Genomic DNA, 16,480 nt, shown 5'->3' with positions numbered 1-16,480 from the left:
GCTTTAACTTGACACACATTAACAGCCCCGAACCTAAACCATAACGTTAATCTCAATGAAGTTATCCCATTCACTCATTAACCTGATTGAATAGAAGAGAGGATGCAACTGTTACACAACAGTCCTTGAAAAGCAACGTCTGTGACAAAATGACTCTTATTTAAGAATGTATTCATTTTATTTGTATTATAATCACCAGACAAAATCGAGAAACGTGCCACTTTCAAGTTATCCTGATTTAGCATTTATGTTTCCAACTTTAGATTGACATTTGGTAGCTGCCAGAGAACTGACCTCAGATTTAAGACCATTGTTATTGCTTATAATAAATGTATTGACCCCCATATGGAAGAATGTTGATTAAATGTAACCTGTTCATTAGCTATTAATACTGAACAAACCTAAATAGCAAGGCACACACATAACTAATGTCATGACTAAGAGCGAAGCCATACATTAAACTCAGCTATTTTTTTAAAATGCTGTTTCCACACAAATAAAAGCCTTTTTCGATAAATAATGGCATTAAAAAGGGAACTGTATCAAATTAATGATGTATTAATATCTATAGTCATAACTTGGCTCACCTGAGTGGTGTGTACAGTACAATCGAGCACTAATACTTACATCTCCCATATTAAAAATTTCACTCAATGAAACTTTGTTACCCTGTAAATGTAAGTCTCTATAGCATGCTGCCCAAATCAACGCAATTCAATACAGACACATATCTTTGTATTTTGAGTAAAGAACCACAGAGGTTAGTTAATTATAAAAGGCCTGATGATTACAAGTGGCGTTTCAGTAGTGCGGATCACAGTCTTCTATGAGACTGTCGGTGATGTAGTTGATCCTCAGTAGTTGCTGGTGGTACTGCTGCTCCACGGCCGTGTTCACCGTCCAGCTCACCACTTCTACACCTCGGGCCGCCCAGTATTGCACATAGTCCCTGATGAAACAACACAGTGAGCGTCTTGAAGCGCAACACACACTCCCATACTGTAGATGGCGCTGCTGTTTAATAAATACACTTTGAATGTTCCTAAACAGTTTTTTTTTTCAGATTTACTCCCATGTCCTTGACTGTTTTGGGGGGGTTCGTTTCGCTAGATAAGACCCTTATTCGTTGTCTGGAATCGTTTAAAGTACTTTGAACAGTTTGCAGTTTGCACTGAAACTGTCTTTTGGACCTTGAAGTGCATTAAATGGAGAAAAATCCTGGAATGTTTCTATCAAAAACCTTAATTTCTTTTCGACTGAAGAAAGAATGACATGGACATCTTGGATGACATGGGGGTGAGTAAATTATCAGCAAAAGTTTTTTTTAAAAGTGAACTACTCCTTTAAGACCCCTTCACACCAAGAACGATAGCTAAAGATAAACATATTAGCGTCCGCACCAGCGTTCTGTTTAGGACACGTTACAGCAGGACGCGTTCTGATTGGCTGTCAATGTTTTTATTGTTCATCATCAGCTGGATAAAATCATTCTGAAAGTGATTCCAACGATATCGTTTCTCTGCGCCGTTAACCTTACCTTGCTATTTTTTAATATTGAGAATGATTTTTAGAACTATATCTTTATAGTTATCATCCTTGGTGTGAACGGGCCTTTAGTGTGTTTCTAGGGGATGTCACATGTCTCTTTGATATTTCAATGACTATCCATGGCTTAGGTCAAAGTATGGAATTTGTATTTTATTTTTTAATAACCAAGCATGCCATATGTCTCCCTAACCATAGATATAAGCAATAAGATGATCCCTGACAGCACCAACAACCACTGAAGGTCCCAGCAGAAGCTTTTAAGAGACGACTAAAAGAATAAAAGTGTCAGGGTTGTTTAGCGGTGGTCAAGAATAATGGTCAGTGCTTTAGTCTGTATTAAAACACAACCACACTGTGGTCATTTCAGTGGTCACATGGTTGCTTTACTGTGACTGATATGCACAATTTATTTTAGGACCTGTGGTAGGTGTGTTAAAGAGCAGATTTGGAAGTGAGACGATGACTCACGGCGAGATGAAGTTCTTCTGCACCAGGAAGGCAGAGACTCCGCACAGTTTCCACAGGACGTGATGATGGGCCCAGTCCAGGAGCACGTCCAACACATACATCCAGTGCTGTTTCCACGCGGACGAGAACCGCGGCGTCCCGTCGCCCAAACGACTCAGACTCCACGGCCGATGGGTCAGTGCGGTCACCACATTGGGATCCGCCTGCCGCATCTGGAAAGGAGGTGAGCAGCCGATACAAATCAGTATTAGTTACTGTCCAGTTTACTCTGCCGATCAAAAGTTTTGGATCGTGAGATTTTTAATGTTTTTGAAAGAAGTCTCTTGTTGTTAAATATTAATATTGTTAAATATTATTACGTGATGTGAATTTATATTAAAGTGTAATTTATTCCTGTGATCAAAGCTGAATTTTCAGCATCATTACTTCCGTCTTCAGTGTCGCATGATCCTTCAGAAATCAGTCTAGTGTGATGATTTGATGCTCAAGAAACAGTTCTGATTATTATCAATGTGGAAAACAGTTGTGTACAATTCTTTTCAGGATTCTTTGATGAATAGAAAGTTTAAAAGAACATCATTTATTTGAAAAAGCAAATAAATGATGTTCTTTTAAATATATATATATATATATATATATATATATATTCTTTTTTATATATATTTAATAGGGCTGTCAAACGATTAATCGCGATTAATCGCATCCAAAATAAAAGTTTGTGTTTACATAATATATGTGGGTGCACTGTGTATAATTATTTTATATATGAAGAGTTCAGATGCAAAAGCCTCTAAGTGCCATTTGAAATTTTCTTCTAGAATGATCATTTTTATCAAGCTTGTATATTAAAGTTCAGTGATTTCACTTAAATGGCAATGATAATTACCTATTAATTGTTATTTAAGTGAAATTACTGAACTTAAATATACAAGCTTGATAAAAATCATCATTAAAGAAGAAAATTTCAAATGGCATTTAGAGGCTTTTGCATCTGAACTCTTCATATATACAGTATATATATATATATATATATATAAACACACAGATGCTTGTATATATTTAAAAAATATTTTCATGTATATACTGTGTATAGATTTATATATCATTTATATTATATATATAAATGTAAATATTTTATACATAAATAATATTTTTTTCTTAAATATACATGCATGTGTGTGTATTTATATATATATATATATATATATATAGAAAATAATTATACACAGTGCACCTACATATATTATGTATATATATATATAATCGCGATAACCACATATATAATCGTGATTAATCGTTTGACAGCCCAAATATATATATATATATATATTTGTGTGTGTATATATATTTACTGTAACTATTGATCAATTTAATTAATCCTGGATGAATAAAAGTATTGATTTATTTTATTTATTTCACCCAAAAAAAATCAAATAAATTCTTACTGACCCCAAACTTCTGAACGGTAGTGTTTAAATTTACAAAAGCTTTCTATTTCAGATAAATGCTGTCCTTTTGAACTTTCTATTCATCGAAGAATCCTGAAATAAAAATGTAAATAACTGTTTTCAACAATGATAGTAATGAGAAATTAAATCATATTATAATAATTTCTGAAGGATCTTGTGACACTGAAGACTGGAGTAATGATGCTGTAAATTCAGCTTTGATCACAAGAATAAATTACACTTCACTATATTCAAATAGAAAACAGCTATTTAAATTTTAATAATATTTAACAATATTACTGTTTTTTTTGTTTGTTTGTTTGTTTTTTAAATCAAATAAATGCAGCCTTGGTGATCAGAAGAGACTTTTTTTAAAAACATACAAAATCTCACTGATCCACAATTTTTCAAAAAAAAAGTCCCATCAGATGCAAATAAACTGAATGATATTACCCTATAGATGACTTTGGGCTCAAATGAGCAGACGATACTAGTGTTGTAGAGCACTGGATACTTCCGAAATAATTCTTTTAGTGCTGCAGCAGCCTATGGACAACAGATAACAAACATGAAAGCACTACCATTCAGGAATCATTAAATCAATAAGAGATAGCTAAGAGTGGTCCCACCAATAACGGACTCACAGAGCAATGCAAGTTGCGACAGTACCTCATCTGGGTGACCTTTGACATCGAAGTAAATGGTCAACTGGTGCTTGATGCATTCCTCTACAGCCTCCTGCAGCGTCGGGACCTTCTCACCTCGGAAACGCTCACTGCCCAATCAACACAAACATACCACCTGCTGTCTTCAACTTGCACTGGCTTATTCATACTTTAAAAACAAGTCTGTCGTACTTCCCATCTAACCTGAATCTGTGTTTGGCGGCTGCATCTAGTTTGCGCAGTTCAGAGAAGAGCAGCTTGTTCAGCGGTCCCGACCCGTTGGTGGTCCGGTCCACAGTGTCGTCGTGCATCAGTATGGGAACCCCATCCGCCGTGAACTCCAGGTCCAGCTCTACACCCGTGGCTCCATTCTCACTTGCCTTTCAGTTAGAAATCAGAGTCATTGAAAGAGGAATAAGCCACTGCTTAGATCTGTAGATTGAGAAAACCACAGTTAACACAACGCTTTCACAACGTCTTAATACGAGAAATGTGATTTTGAAGTTGAGGAGCATGTGATGCTTATCACATGTGCATAGTATGCATTATGTACTCTAAACAATCACATTAAAGCAGACAGTTATATAATAGTCAAAACGCAGTAAATGAATATACAACAAATACTAACAGTTGGTTAACCAATAAAAGAAGGAGCGTATTTAAAGCTCTTCGGCAATGTTTTACACATTGTTTCCCATCTAAATCCAGTGCAGACACCCTGTTATTATTTTGTCCACCCTGTTATCCCATTGTCCAACCAGTTTTCTTCTTTTGTTTACAATAATTTCGTAAAATCAACAAAAAAACATACTAATAATTTAGTGAAATTTAACATTTTCTGAATAATCAATAATGCGGTACTTTAAAATATAAACAAAAGCACGTTTTAGGCATTTGTATGGATAAAAAAACGGAAAATGTCAAATTATGCATTTGCATGAAAGTCAGTACAATTCATATGAATTGCTTATATTATTTTCAGATAATTTATTAAATGAAATTCTTTTAAAGGGACAAAGGTACCACGAGCTGTCTAAGATAATGTATACAGTGAACATAAACTGAAGTATTTGAATGTATACTGATGTTCATTTGTACTTAATAGGGCGGACATTTTTGGTCTTCCATTTTATTTATTTTGTTTAATAAATGGTTACATTTATTTACCCGAGCTTGACCAAAAACCGTTTTCAAATGTTTTACAACATCCTGCCTGTATCAATGACCAAGTTTGATTTTCTACATTTTTTGATGGCCAAAAGGCACAGAATACAAGGAATGACCCATATAATGTATACATTTATTTATTTTTTGTATCTTCTCTGCATTTCTGTTTCCTCATATAGCTTTCTAACAATGTGACTGTCTACTGTTTGCTTGCTCTGCTAAATGTAAATCTACTGTGTATCTAAATCTTTATTTTTGCACTGCAAATACTCATCGGTTTATCACGAATCGGACATGGTCAGCGTTTCTGTGTTCTGTCAATGAATGAACCTCTTTGATCGATTTGAATCGATTCAATACAAGATCCGAATCAAAAGAATAATTCGCGGTGTGTTTTCTTACCTAACGCTACCTGTAAAATATCATTTATGAATGGTCTTTAAAAATAAGCATACGGTGGATTTAAATAAATACAGACACGCGAGAAAAAATAATTATATTCGCATTAAACCGAAATCAATCCGTATGTTGTTCCCACCGTCCGTATGGCAGCGATGGTGTTCTCGGGAGCGTCGTGTCCTCCGCCTCGGTGCGCCACTGCCGACACGCCGCTCGGCGACGCTCTAGTCCCGGGCCGCAGCACCTGTCTGGCCCGGCTGGAGGGCACCTGCGGGAACTGAAACATCACCAGAAACAGGTAGAGGGAGGCCGTGAGCACCGTGGACCAGACGGCGCTTCTGGTTCCCAGCAGAACCACGACGAAGACCACAGAGAAGAGTGTGAGCCCGTCTCCTAACTGAAGCATGATGAGGAAACGAACCTAAACCCAAACCAAGCGCTGTTTCTGCAACTAAATCAATACATATAGGACACTGCTCGATCGTTACTTTCAGATGAAATCCACATTGCGAGTGTCATCAAAATGTTGACAAAGGAGTGTTCAGTTTGAGTCTGTCAGAAACCTGTTCAAGAACTGTCATGATGTATTGATGACATCACGAAAAACGTTTGAAATTACTCCCGTGACCCAACTGACTCCTGACCTCATCACGATAAAGAGCGTTATCTGATGTCAAAGGCATCCTAAATCGATGCCTTTACACTGCGTGTCGATAACCTGGTAACCTGCTTTACGAATGAAGACCGCAAGATCTTTAAAATACCAGAGAATGCCTGAAAATACTATCTATGCGATGTCGTGGTCGAAACGTCCTATAATAGAACAGAATAACTTGACGAAGACATAAAAGTCCCTATGCGTAAATGATTTTTGGTTGATAAGGATAAGTTAAAGGCAGAAACATAAACCGTCGCAAAAATGTGAACGTATCAAAACTATTAGACAATATTTTAAGTTGCTTTATTTTGTATTTTACAATTGAAAACCGTTTAGCATTTGACTCAACGACCTTTATTTTGAAGTTTCACTGAGCTTCTATTATGTCCAGCTTCACAAAGGCATTGCTAAAGGCATGGTAAGTACTTTCAAAACAGCACAAATTGTCACTATTAGTACATTTTATTGAATTATTGTGGCCTTTTTCGCTTTATTTCCTTTGTCTTTATCATATATTAGCAGCCTAATGGCATTAGGATTGTCAATGACATTGTCTTTAATTTCATCAACAGAATAAACGGGTTAAGAGTATTTTTAAGCAAGTGAGCTAAATCACCAAAGTAAATTTTAGCCTTTTTACTAATTAAAACAATTGTTGCCATGGTTACTGTTTCCTCAGATGATGTCATCACGCTTAATTTCCCGTCTTCCTCTATATGGGTGCCGGTGTCATCATGCCAAACTCATTTCACAAGCTCAGGTGCTCTACAGCAGGGACCCGACACACACCGGTCGACGGATGCGCTTCACCCTGCAGATTCAACCTGTGTCATTCTGCTCTGACCTTGCATCAAGAGAATTCAATCTAATGTATGCTTTCCCGGCTATCAAAGGCCTGCGAGCTCTTTCGAGACTCAAACTGATGCAGACGGGCATCACTGTGGTCTTGCTGCCCGCTGTGTATTACCTGTACCTGCAGGGACAGGCCTCATGGATGCTGGTGAGTTACACCACAGGCATATCAGTGTTTGCTGGCTTCATGCTGTACTCCATAAGCCATTATGTCAGAAGAGTGGTGGGCATGATGTATCTGGATTCAACGCAGACCATACTAAAGGTGTCGCACCTGACCTTCTGGGGTCACAGGCGGGACGTGTACGTGCCCGTGTCTGATGTCATGACGCTGGGAGATTCAGGGGACACCACAGGAGAGCCGATCCTTTGTTTAAAGCGCTACAGCACTTCTGACACTATGTACTTTTCCACCAGACTGGGGCGAGTGGTGGACAGGAATGCATTCAAGAAGGTTTTCGGGAGTTTGTCATGAATTTACTTTTTTAGTTTAATGTCATAGACCACTGGATATTGTTTTCCAATTGAAAAGTTGACAAATAAAGATGTTGTGTGTTAAATTGATTTTATTTTACATAATTGATGTAAAAATGTAGTATAGTGCCGCAGTGAGGACATACACAGCCTTAAAAGTAGCTGTTTGGCTTTGGAAGAGTCTGTCATTGGATCTTTATTGCAGTGATTATGATGTTTCTAGCAGGTTATATATTTGGCAGCAGTTCTTCTAACCCTAACTGATGGGAGTGTGTAGCTTTTCATTTCTTAAACAGCCATGTAGGAAGAATACATGGCTGTTTAAAGCCCTTTGAACAGTTTGCACTGAAACTCTCCTTTGGGCCTTGAACCGTTTGGTTCCCATTGAAGTCCATTATATGGAGAAAAATCCTGGAATGTTTTCATCAAAAACCTTAATTTCTTTTTGACCGAAGAAAGAAAGACATGGACATCTTGGATGACATGGGGGTGAGTAAATCATCAGCAAAAGTTTTTTTTTTTTTTCTAAAGTTAACTACTCCTTTAAGGTGCTGCTAAATAAATTGTTATATATAGAGTTGAATATACTTAAATATAAATAGGCATACTTAAAATAAAGGATACTGTTGAGTGAAATAACTTTTGAAACTCATGACTAGCTACTAGATACATTTGGAGACTGGTGAGATTGTAATAAATATATGATGCATGTTCCTATGATTCATAGCTTAATACATAACCCATACAGATGTTTATTGTGTTCGAGAGCGAAAGACACAGAGTAAATCAACAAGACAGTTGAATGAAATTGCATTTAATTCCACTTTCTATTTGTATCTCACTTCTCGTTTGTTGATGTAGTTACTGTCATTAACATTGTAGGAAACTGACATTCATGTATGGGTTTTTCTGAGGAGGACATTGGGAAGTGTTATAATACCATCCAGCCACAAATAACAATAATACATCATCACTATCTAAGAAGACAGTAGAGGTTCTAGTATCTGTGTACAAATCTATATTGGTGAGACAATACATTAAAGTACAAGAATGTTCATGTAGGAGTTTTTTTTTTTTTTTTGTACTTGACACAGTCAAGTTTTGAGACACAGTAAAGACAAACACTCCCTAATCTCCTCTTTGTGAAAACATGGACTTAGAAATCAGGCCAGACAGTGTCCTTAGGACTCATTCACTGCACAGGGATGTACCTGAATATATTTTCAAGGAACGTGTATTACAATGTGCAACAGAAAAGATAAAGTTCTGACATAAATTGTTTCATTTTAAGCAACTCCAATGTCTTTACTTCTCTCATGCCCTTTAAAGTGTGCTTACACTATTGACTGAGAGTGAAAACAGGATCAAGAACATTATTTCCCCTCTCTCAGTATGACTAAAACATTGTATTTAATACACATGTTGTATAGATTGAGGGTTAACATTTATATGATCAGCAGCATTAACATTTTCACTTTGAAGCCCAGCCGTTTCCTATTTTCATCTCTGATTGGTTGACTCGGGTAAAAGTGATCACATGAGGTACCAGGCAGCCAATCCGGCAACAGCGGCGACCCATGTGGCCAGAATCACCTGTACTGTGGATTGTCGAAGCAGCATCCTAGCAAACTGGCATGCGTAGGTCGTGTTTCCACTCACCGCTAGACAGACAAGAAGGAAAGCAGTACAGTAAAAATATCATTTTTATTTAACAATTAAAAATGTTGTCATTAACAACTTCCTCACCCATTTTGGCGGCATAGTAGGGACATTTACTGATGTCTCCACCCATATCCCCATGTGCAGGGAAGCCGACGTCCTGCACTTCCTCCTTAATGTCTTTCCCAATCTCCTGCAGCTCTGAGAACACCTGACGGAAAAGCAAAGAACATGGATTGAGGTACATGTATGTATTCGCACATCACATAACCTAACAGACTTGGTCTTTGATAATCCTCTTACGTCCAAATTAAATTTAAAAGCAAGGTTGGCTTCGTCTAACAGCCTCTGTTCGGTCTCAGCATCCACTTCCAGCTCGTTCATCCGACTGCGGTACAGCCTCTTGAAGGCCGTGGCGTTGTTGATGCCCTCGAAATGGTAGAAGTTCAACCCCTCACCAGTAGGGGGCAGTTTGAGGGCCCGCTGAGCCACTTTCTTAAGAATCTGCCCTCCTGATAGGTCGCCCATGTAGCGGGTCCAAGCGTGCGCAACCAAAAGAACCGGGTCGTTGCGACCCACCTCGTGAATGCGATCTACGTAGGGCCTGGTGGCCGCCGAGCAGGAGATCTTGCTCTCCCAGTCTTCACCGTAGAAATACTCCAGGTCTTTGGCCAAGGCGTCTCGCCGATGAAGCTCAGAAGGTAAATATAGTGGGGCAAACATGGGATGCTCCTTATTCTTCTCGATCTCTTCCTCAATGGCAGAATAGACATAGTACAGGCCGGTTGTGCCAAGCTGGGGTTGATAAGATGACAAAATAGCACAAGCGTGAAGGTCAGAACATGATAAGCCGTTTTTATCAAACCTTACAAGAGTCTATAGACTCACCTTAAAAAGTTCCCGTTTGATTCGGCCCCTCAGAAAGTCCTTGACAAATGGCGAGTTCTCGGCTTTGTCGTGAGATTCCTTGGTTCCGGCCGCCAACACTTCTGACAGGTCATCAGGGCTGAAAAAAACAGGTTTATAAAGATAAAAATCTGTTATGCTCTGTACCGCCACCTATTGGCTTGGATGTAAAATCATGCAATAGCCAGTTTGAGTTTTGAATGGCATTGTAGAAATAATCTAGGCCTACTTATGAATAACTTGCGATACCAATTAATCGATCCAATTAAAGGAGATGAATTGTTTAGTTTTAGTAGGTCATGTGACACCAATGTCGTTGCCACCTCAAGGGGCAACAATGTGGAAGCTTGTTTCTGCCATAGACTACAATGAATTAGAATTTTTTTAAATCTCACATTTCTGACTTTTGTTAGATTTGTGAGATATAAACACGCACTTTTGACTTTTTATTTTTTCAGAATTGTGAGATATACAGCAAAGTCGCAATTGCAAGACTTTATTTCTAGCATAGGTTTCTTAATGCGTTATATATAAAAAGTTACAGTTATTTTTTTAAAGTAGGCAGTATGTACACTGTAAAAAAAAATAAGCACAAACAACTTGGATGTTTAAGTCACTTTAACTTAAATTACATTAAACTGATTTAAATGAGTTCAATCTTGATAACTTACTTTAGTATATACAAACATGCAGTATAACACATTCATGTTTGATCTTTAAACAAGCCTGTCAAGTTTGGACAAAGCCAATATGAAAGCTTTCATTAGTGTCAGCATTTTTGTCAAAAGATGGCCAACTATTTATTTTCTTTACGTGTAAAACAATTTTTTTTAACAAGGAGAAATGTAATGCAACCTCAAAACAAGTACATTCAAGCTCAATTTTGATGTGCTTTTTTTATTAATAGCAATGTAAGGGAACAGAGTACCTGAGAATATCATCATTGCTTTCAGTGAGGATGTTCTCTGCTGAATCTGCAGCCATCATGAACTTGCGCCAGTTATTTATGTCTGCTTGATAAACAAAGAAGATGTGCTGTGGCGTTTAAAAGCAAACATGTTTAGATACTCTTCTGTCAATAGTGATAAAGCACATAATCAACACTGTCTATCGTTTGTCTTCATTGCGCAACTGGTATTGTGACATTATTAGTCATGCGCGTGACATTGAATTGTGTAAGACAGTCGGCAAGTAAGTTTATCCATCTAAATTACTGTTGTTATTACATTAATTTGGATGCCGTTGAAATCGGATTACGCTTTTTCTCAGCTAAGTACAATAGGAGAGCTGTTATTTTACCTGATAATGCTGTTTACAGTCTGCTGCAGTTCACATCATATCGAATGCGTGTTTACAAAACTAATCCCGCCTCAAACAGGAAGCAGAATGACGTCTGAATTCGCTCACTCGTTTTCGTTCACTTATTACCTTAATAGTGGACAAGTGTCATCGGAAAGAGTGCATGAGTGAACGAGTGAGCAATATGACACAGCTTTGTTCATATAAGTCTCTTCGATCTATTTGTTTCACTTTGTCTTTTTTTTTTATTGAACGCTTTTGACAAAAGGTTGTTGTGAGTGAAAATTAACCTGTAAATTGTGAGATTTTGTTGATATCAAAAACATTTCAGTAGGCTACAATATAAGCCTGAACAGACAAAATTATTTTTAGAAAAATTAACTGAGAAGAAATTCTATAGCTTGAATGCAACATGTCATTTTTGGATCAAACTTCGGCTAAATGATAAATTAAATAAATGATATTGTTGTCTGTATCAGAAATCTGACAATGTCAATATAATATAATATAATACATGTATTTTGACCTATGATCATTTTGATCAATCAAATAAATTATAATATTGTTGTCTATACCAGGAATCAGACAATGATAATATAATATAATATATAAAAGTTGTATTTTGACCTAAGATTAAATTCCAGGCCATTCACCCTTCACCAGTAGATGTCAGTAAAAACTAGCCTACATCTCTCTAAATCACGCGGCGGACGGTAAAAAACGGGTGAAAAAACAATCGCCTGTTGATGATCCCCTCGTAGACTTTAGGGCCACACACATATTTTGGCTTTAAAACCCAATTGAAACTTGGAAGTGGGGTTATTTTTGATTCAGGGTGGTAAGTAAGCAACTGCCCAAGCATATTCTGGTCATGACGGTGAGTTTTGTCCTAGCAAGCAGCGGTGACATGTTCAGGAAAAGCACTATTGGATTTGAGTCAGCAATATTGACCGTATCAGATCTCACAAAGGCCCATGGCGTAGGTGGTTCCCAAACTGTTTGAAAGTATGACACCCCTTTGTAGCGTTTTTCCCCAATGGCACCCCTACCCGGTAAACGTACTGGGTTGCGGTGCCAGCCAGTTATCTTGATAACTTATAAAGTCTACTATGCAGTATACTTTAATGTATGCAAACACGCATAATAACACAATCATGTTTGATATTTAAACAAGCCTGTCAAGTTTGGACAAAGCCAATATGAAAGCTTTCATGATGAGTGTCAGTATTTTTGTCAAAAGAAGGCCGACTAGCCTATTTATTTCTTTGGGTGTAAAAAAAAAAAAAAATCAACAAGGAGAAATGTGATGCACCGTCAACACAAGTACATTCAGACAAGGTCAATTTGATGTGTTTTTTTCATTTTTATTAGTAGCACTGTAAGGAAAAAAAGTACCTGAGAATCATTGCTTGAATATCATCATGTACACATATTTGCACATATGTTTAATATTAATATGAAAATAGCATGATCAAATTGACTTATTTTATCAAACAACTTGAATAGAACAGGTTGCACAGGTGATACACTCGCCTAAAGGATTATTAGAAACACCTGTTCAATTTCTCATTAACGCAATTATCAATATGCGTCTTTGGGATGTGGTGGAACGGGAGCTTCGTGACCTGGATGTGCATCCCACAAATTTCCATCAACTGCAAGATGCTATCCTATCAATATGGGCCAACATTTCTAAAGAATGCTTTCAGCACCTTGTCGAAACAATGCCACGAATTAAGGCAGTTCTGAAGGCGAAGGTCAAACACACTAGTGTGTTCCTAATAATCAGGTGAGTATTATACATTTTTTTTTTACACTCACTAGTTAGCTGAGCAATGTGTGGGACATACCAAAATCACATGCATCCAATCAAAGAAAATGGTATACACATTCAAGAGATTTATCATTGTATGTGTGTAAATGTTTGTTGATTTAAAACCTCCGAATTTCATTTGCTTTATGTTCATGATGACTGAGGCACTTTATAGTGATTTTGACCCTTATATAAAATTAAATATAGATAAGCACACAACAAATGAAGCCTTTTTTGATTTAACATATGCCAGGGATGAGAATGCTATCTCTATCTCTGCCCTATCCTGAAATATCACATTGAGCGTGCACTAGCTAGGCTACAGAGGTGGAGCTGAGCGAGCGATTTAAACCTTAAATAGGCTATATTTGAGATGTATCATATTTATATTCATTTGGACATGCCCATATTGATGTTATATATAAATATATTCTATAAAAAGTTATTATATTGTAGGATAGTAATTTTAGGCTGTTAAAAGTTGTCCTGGCATCCACTTTGGGGATGTGATCTGATTGTTCTTGCATGAGCCCCGTATATTATTTCTATAACAATAAAAATTTCAGTCATGCTTAAAATTCGATAAGATGTTGGAAGCACATGTGTCACACATTTATCATCTTTAATCAGCACAAAGGCCTATACCACCACACAATCAGGAAGTCGTGTTTTCCAAAAGCCTATAGTGATCTGAAGTAGTACTTCCCGCTATTTATGGAGAAAGTCAGAGTGTTCTTATGAATATGGGAGCAGCCTGCCATTAGTTTGACAGGGCATATGACCCGCACATACTGTAAGGATACAACGCACCTTAGATCGGACCACCAGACAAGCCGCTCCACGTAAACAAAGGAACAAAAACGTTTTCCCTCTCTGCAAACCCACGTCCGAGTATTGAAAAGCCCTTTGGCACTTTCATAGCTCTTTTATGTCTTCAAGTGCTTCTCTATTTTTTTTCTCCGCATGATGACCGCCCACCTCTGTGTTTATTAGGGACGAACTTCCCAAGATCAACAATATTGCTTTGGCCTTGACCTCACCGCTGTGCTATTTCATATTCACTATGCGAGATCCTTTGTTTATGTGCATATTTGTGAGTCGAGAGTGATTATCACGTGGGCTGGAATCCTGTACACGGATCAGGAGTAGCCTTTGAGTCGGTGATAATGGCGGTGACATCACTCTGATCAATTGTTAGTCGTCGAGGCTCAAATTTGTCATGCAGATATTTTGCTCTCGCATTGTTTTGTTGCCTGAATATTTTTGGCACTGCAAGTTTTGAGTCTCGTTTAATAAAAGGAGAACCTTCCTGTCTGTTAGGATTTCCCCTTGTTTTCTCCAATGAACAGTTTAAGTAAACTGATCAACAAGGGTGTGACAAATCTGTGGAGCATTTGCTCTCGGAAAAACAGGCTGAATGTATTTTAAGGGCTGATTGTTGGAAAACAAGCACGTTTGAGGTGGTTTAAGATGCTTTTGATGGGGTTACATTTACATTGCATTTATTAATTTAGCTGACGCTTTTATCCAAAAATCCCACTCATATTATGTCAGAGGTTGCGTGCCTCTGGAGCAGCTAGGGGTTGAGTGTCTTGCTCAGGGACACATTGGTGACTCACAGTGGATTCGAACCCGAGGCATGTGTCTTATCAACGCATTCTCACCCCAAGGCGTCACCTTTGACCATGCTTCAATATTTGACGTTTTAGGCGCCCTTTAGCGTCACTTACATGACGCGATCCTACGGCGTCATCTAACTGACGCTAAAGGAAAGCGTCTGTTAGAGGACGCGGTTAGGTTTAGGTGTGGGGTGGGGGTAGGGTACACGCGATCCTAGGGCGTCATCTAACTGACGCTAAAGGGCGCCTAAAGCGTCAGAGATATTGAAGCATGTCCAAATGCTTCCCAAGGCGTCAGTTAGGTGACGCCTTGGGAGTGAGAATGGGCTGGTCTTATCCACTGCACCATCACCACCCTGAGGTGATTGAGGTGGTTTAAGCTGGTTTGAGGTGGTTTAAGCTGGTTTTGACTGTTTTAGGTGGTTTAAGCTGGTTTGGATGGGGTTGAGGTGGTTTAAACTGGTTTTGATGGGGCTGATGTGATTTAAACTGGTTTTGATGGGGTTGAGGTGGTTTAAACTGGTTTGAGGTGGTTTAAGCTGGTTTTGACTGTTTGAGGTGGTTTAAGCTGGTTTTGATGGGGTTGAGGTGGTTTAAGCTGGTTTGAGGTGGTTTAAGCTGGTTTTGATGGGGTTGAGGTGGTTTAAACTGGTTTTGATGGGGTTTAGGTGGTTTATGCCGGTTTGAGGTGGTTTAAGATGGTTTTGATGGCGTTGAGGTGGTTTAAGATGGTTTTGATGGGGTTGAGCTGGTTTTGATGGGGTTGAGGTGGTTTCAGCTAGTTTTGACGGTTTGAGGTGTTTTAAGCTGGTTTTGATTGTCTGCTGCTGGTCAAGCTGGTGTTCAGTTTATTTAGCTTTACACTTTACAACCTGCTAACTAGACCTGCTAACTAGCTTAAGATGGTTCAAGCTGCTTTTTCAACAAGGGGTGAATGTGAGAATTTTAGTAAGCTCTATACATCATAACTGTAATTAATTAGAGTGTGCTAGTTTATCTTGCAGTTTTAGTTTTAATGAGTTTTAATGTGTCCGCTGAATAAGGAAATGATCTCATGGCCATCCATCCATTTATCTATCTTATCATTCTATCATCTATTGTTCTATCCATCTATTGTTCCATCCATCCATCTTACCTGTCTATCATTCCATCCATCCATCTTTTGATTCTATCATTTATCGTTCCATCCATCCATCTTATCATTCTATCATCTATTGTTCTATTCATCCATCCATCCATCCATCTATCTTATCATTCTATCATCCATCCATCCATCCAACCTATTCATCCTGTCTATCCATCCATCCATCTTACCTGTCTATCTATCCATCCATCCATCCATCCATCCATCTTACCTATCCATCCATCCATCCATCTTACCTGTCTATCCACCCATCCATCCATCTTACCTGTCTATCCACCCATCCATCCATCTTGCCTGTCTATCTATTGTTCAATCCATCCATCCATCTTATCAATCTATCGTTCTATCCATCTATTGTTCA

At 38.0% G+C, this 16,480-nt stretch overlaps 3 protein-coding genes across 6 annotated transcripts; 1 reads left to right on the top strand and 2 right to left on the bottom strand.

Moving 5' to 3' along the window:
- Window positions 1–485: 485 nt before the first annotated feature.
- Window positions 486–6,101, bottom strand: gde1 (glycerophosphodiester phosphodiesterase 1). Its single transcript, XM_039694939.2, has 6 exons — window positions 5,835–6,101; window positions 4,334–4,509; window positions 4,134–4,239; window positions 3,918–4,010; window positions 2,017–2,228; window positions 486–949 (listed from the first exon to the last, which is right to left on the bottom strand). Exons 1-6 carry the CDS (start codon window positions 6,099–6,101, stop codon window positions 802–804), a joined length of 1,002 nt encoding a protein of 333 aa, XP_039550873.2. The 3' UTR covers window positions 486–801.
- tmem186 (transmembrane protein 186) lies at window positions 2,108–7,769 on the top strand. 2 transcript variants are annotated; one of them, XM_039694944.2, is made up of 2 exons: window positions 2,108–2,239; window positions 7,033–7,769. In XM_039694944.2, exon 2 carries the CDS (start codon window positions 7,033–7,035, stop codon window positions 7,678–7,680), a length of 648 nt encoding a protein of 215 aa, XP_039550878.2. In that variant the 5' UTR covers window positions 2,108–2,239; the 3' UTR covers window positions 7,681–7,769. The 2 variants fall into 2 exon arrangements, with proteins under 2 accessions (XP_039550878.2, XP_039550877.2); XM_039694943.2 differs by lacking the exon at window positions 2,108–2,239 and adding an exon at window positions 6,634–6,771.
- Window positions 7,770–8,473: 704 nt separating this feature from the next.
- hmox2a (heme oxygenase 2a) lies at window positions 8,474–11,643 on the bottom strand. 3 transcript variants are annotated; one of them, XM_039694941.2, is made up of 6 exons: window positions 11,544–11,643; window positions 11,173–11,254; window positions 10,227–10,344; window positions 9,642–10,133; window positions 9,426–9,549; window positions 8,474–9,340 (listed from the first exon to the last, which is right to left on the bottom strand). In XM_039694941.2, the coding sequence occupies exons 2-6, from the start codon at window positions 11,229–11,231 to the stop codon at window positions 9,213–9,215; spliced, it is 921 nt and encodes a 306-aa protein (XP_039550875.1). In that variant the 5' UTR covers window positions 11,232–11,254; window positions 11,544–11,643; the 3' UTR covers window positions 8,474–9,212. The 3 variants fall into 3 exon arrangements, with proteins under 3 accessions (XP_039550875.1, XP_039550876.1, XP_039550874.1); XM_039694942.2 differs by having other exon boundaries at window positions 11,173–11,257; window positions 11,544–11,633; XM_039694940.2 differs by having other exon boundaries at window positions 11,173–11,279; window positions 11,544–11,624.
- Between the last annotated feature and the right edge of the window lie 4,837 nt (window positions 11,644–16,480).

The sequence above is a fragment of the Pimephales promelas genome, chromosome 2 (assembly GCF_988280905.1).
Source record: "Pimephales promelas chromosome 2, fPimPro1.hap1.1, whole genome shotgun sequence".
Taxonomy (NCBI): Eukaryota; Metazoa; Chordata; class Actinopteri; order Cypriniformes; family Leuciscidae; genus Pimephales; species Pimephales promelas.
This window is presented reverse-complemented; position numbering and strand designations above follow the sequence as displayed.

Excerpts from the sequence above, each read along its gene's own strand:
- gde1 (XM_039694939.2), bottom strand. The coding sequence starts at position 6,101 with ATGCTTCAGTTAGGAGACGGGCTCACACTCTTCTCTGTGGTCTTCGTC. Across the intron at positions 4,510-5,834 it reads CCATCGCTGCCATACGGACG|GCAAGTGAGAATGGAGCCAC; the intron begins GTGGGAACAACA and ends TCTAACTGAAAG. Across the intron at positions 4,240-4,333 it reads GCCGCCAAACACAGATTCAG|TGAGCGTTTCCGAGGTGAGA; the intron begins GTTAGATGGGAA and ends TTGATTGGGCAG.
- hmox2a (XM_039694941.2), bottom strand. The coding sequence starts at position 11,231 with ATGATGGCTGCAGATTCAGCAGAGAACATCCTCACTGAAAGCAATGAT. Across the intron at positions 9,550-9,641 it reads CTTTTAAATTTAATTTGGAC|GTGTTCTCAGAGCTGCAGGA; the intron begins GTAAGAGGATTA and ends CTTTTCCGTCAG. Across the intron at positions 9,341-9,425 it reads CTACTATGCCGCCAAAATGG|CGGTGAGTGGAAACACGACC; the intron begins GTGAGGAAGTTG and ends TTGTCTGTCTAG.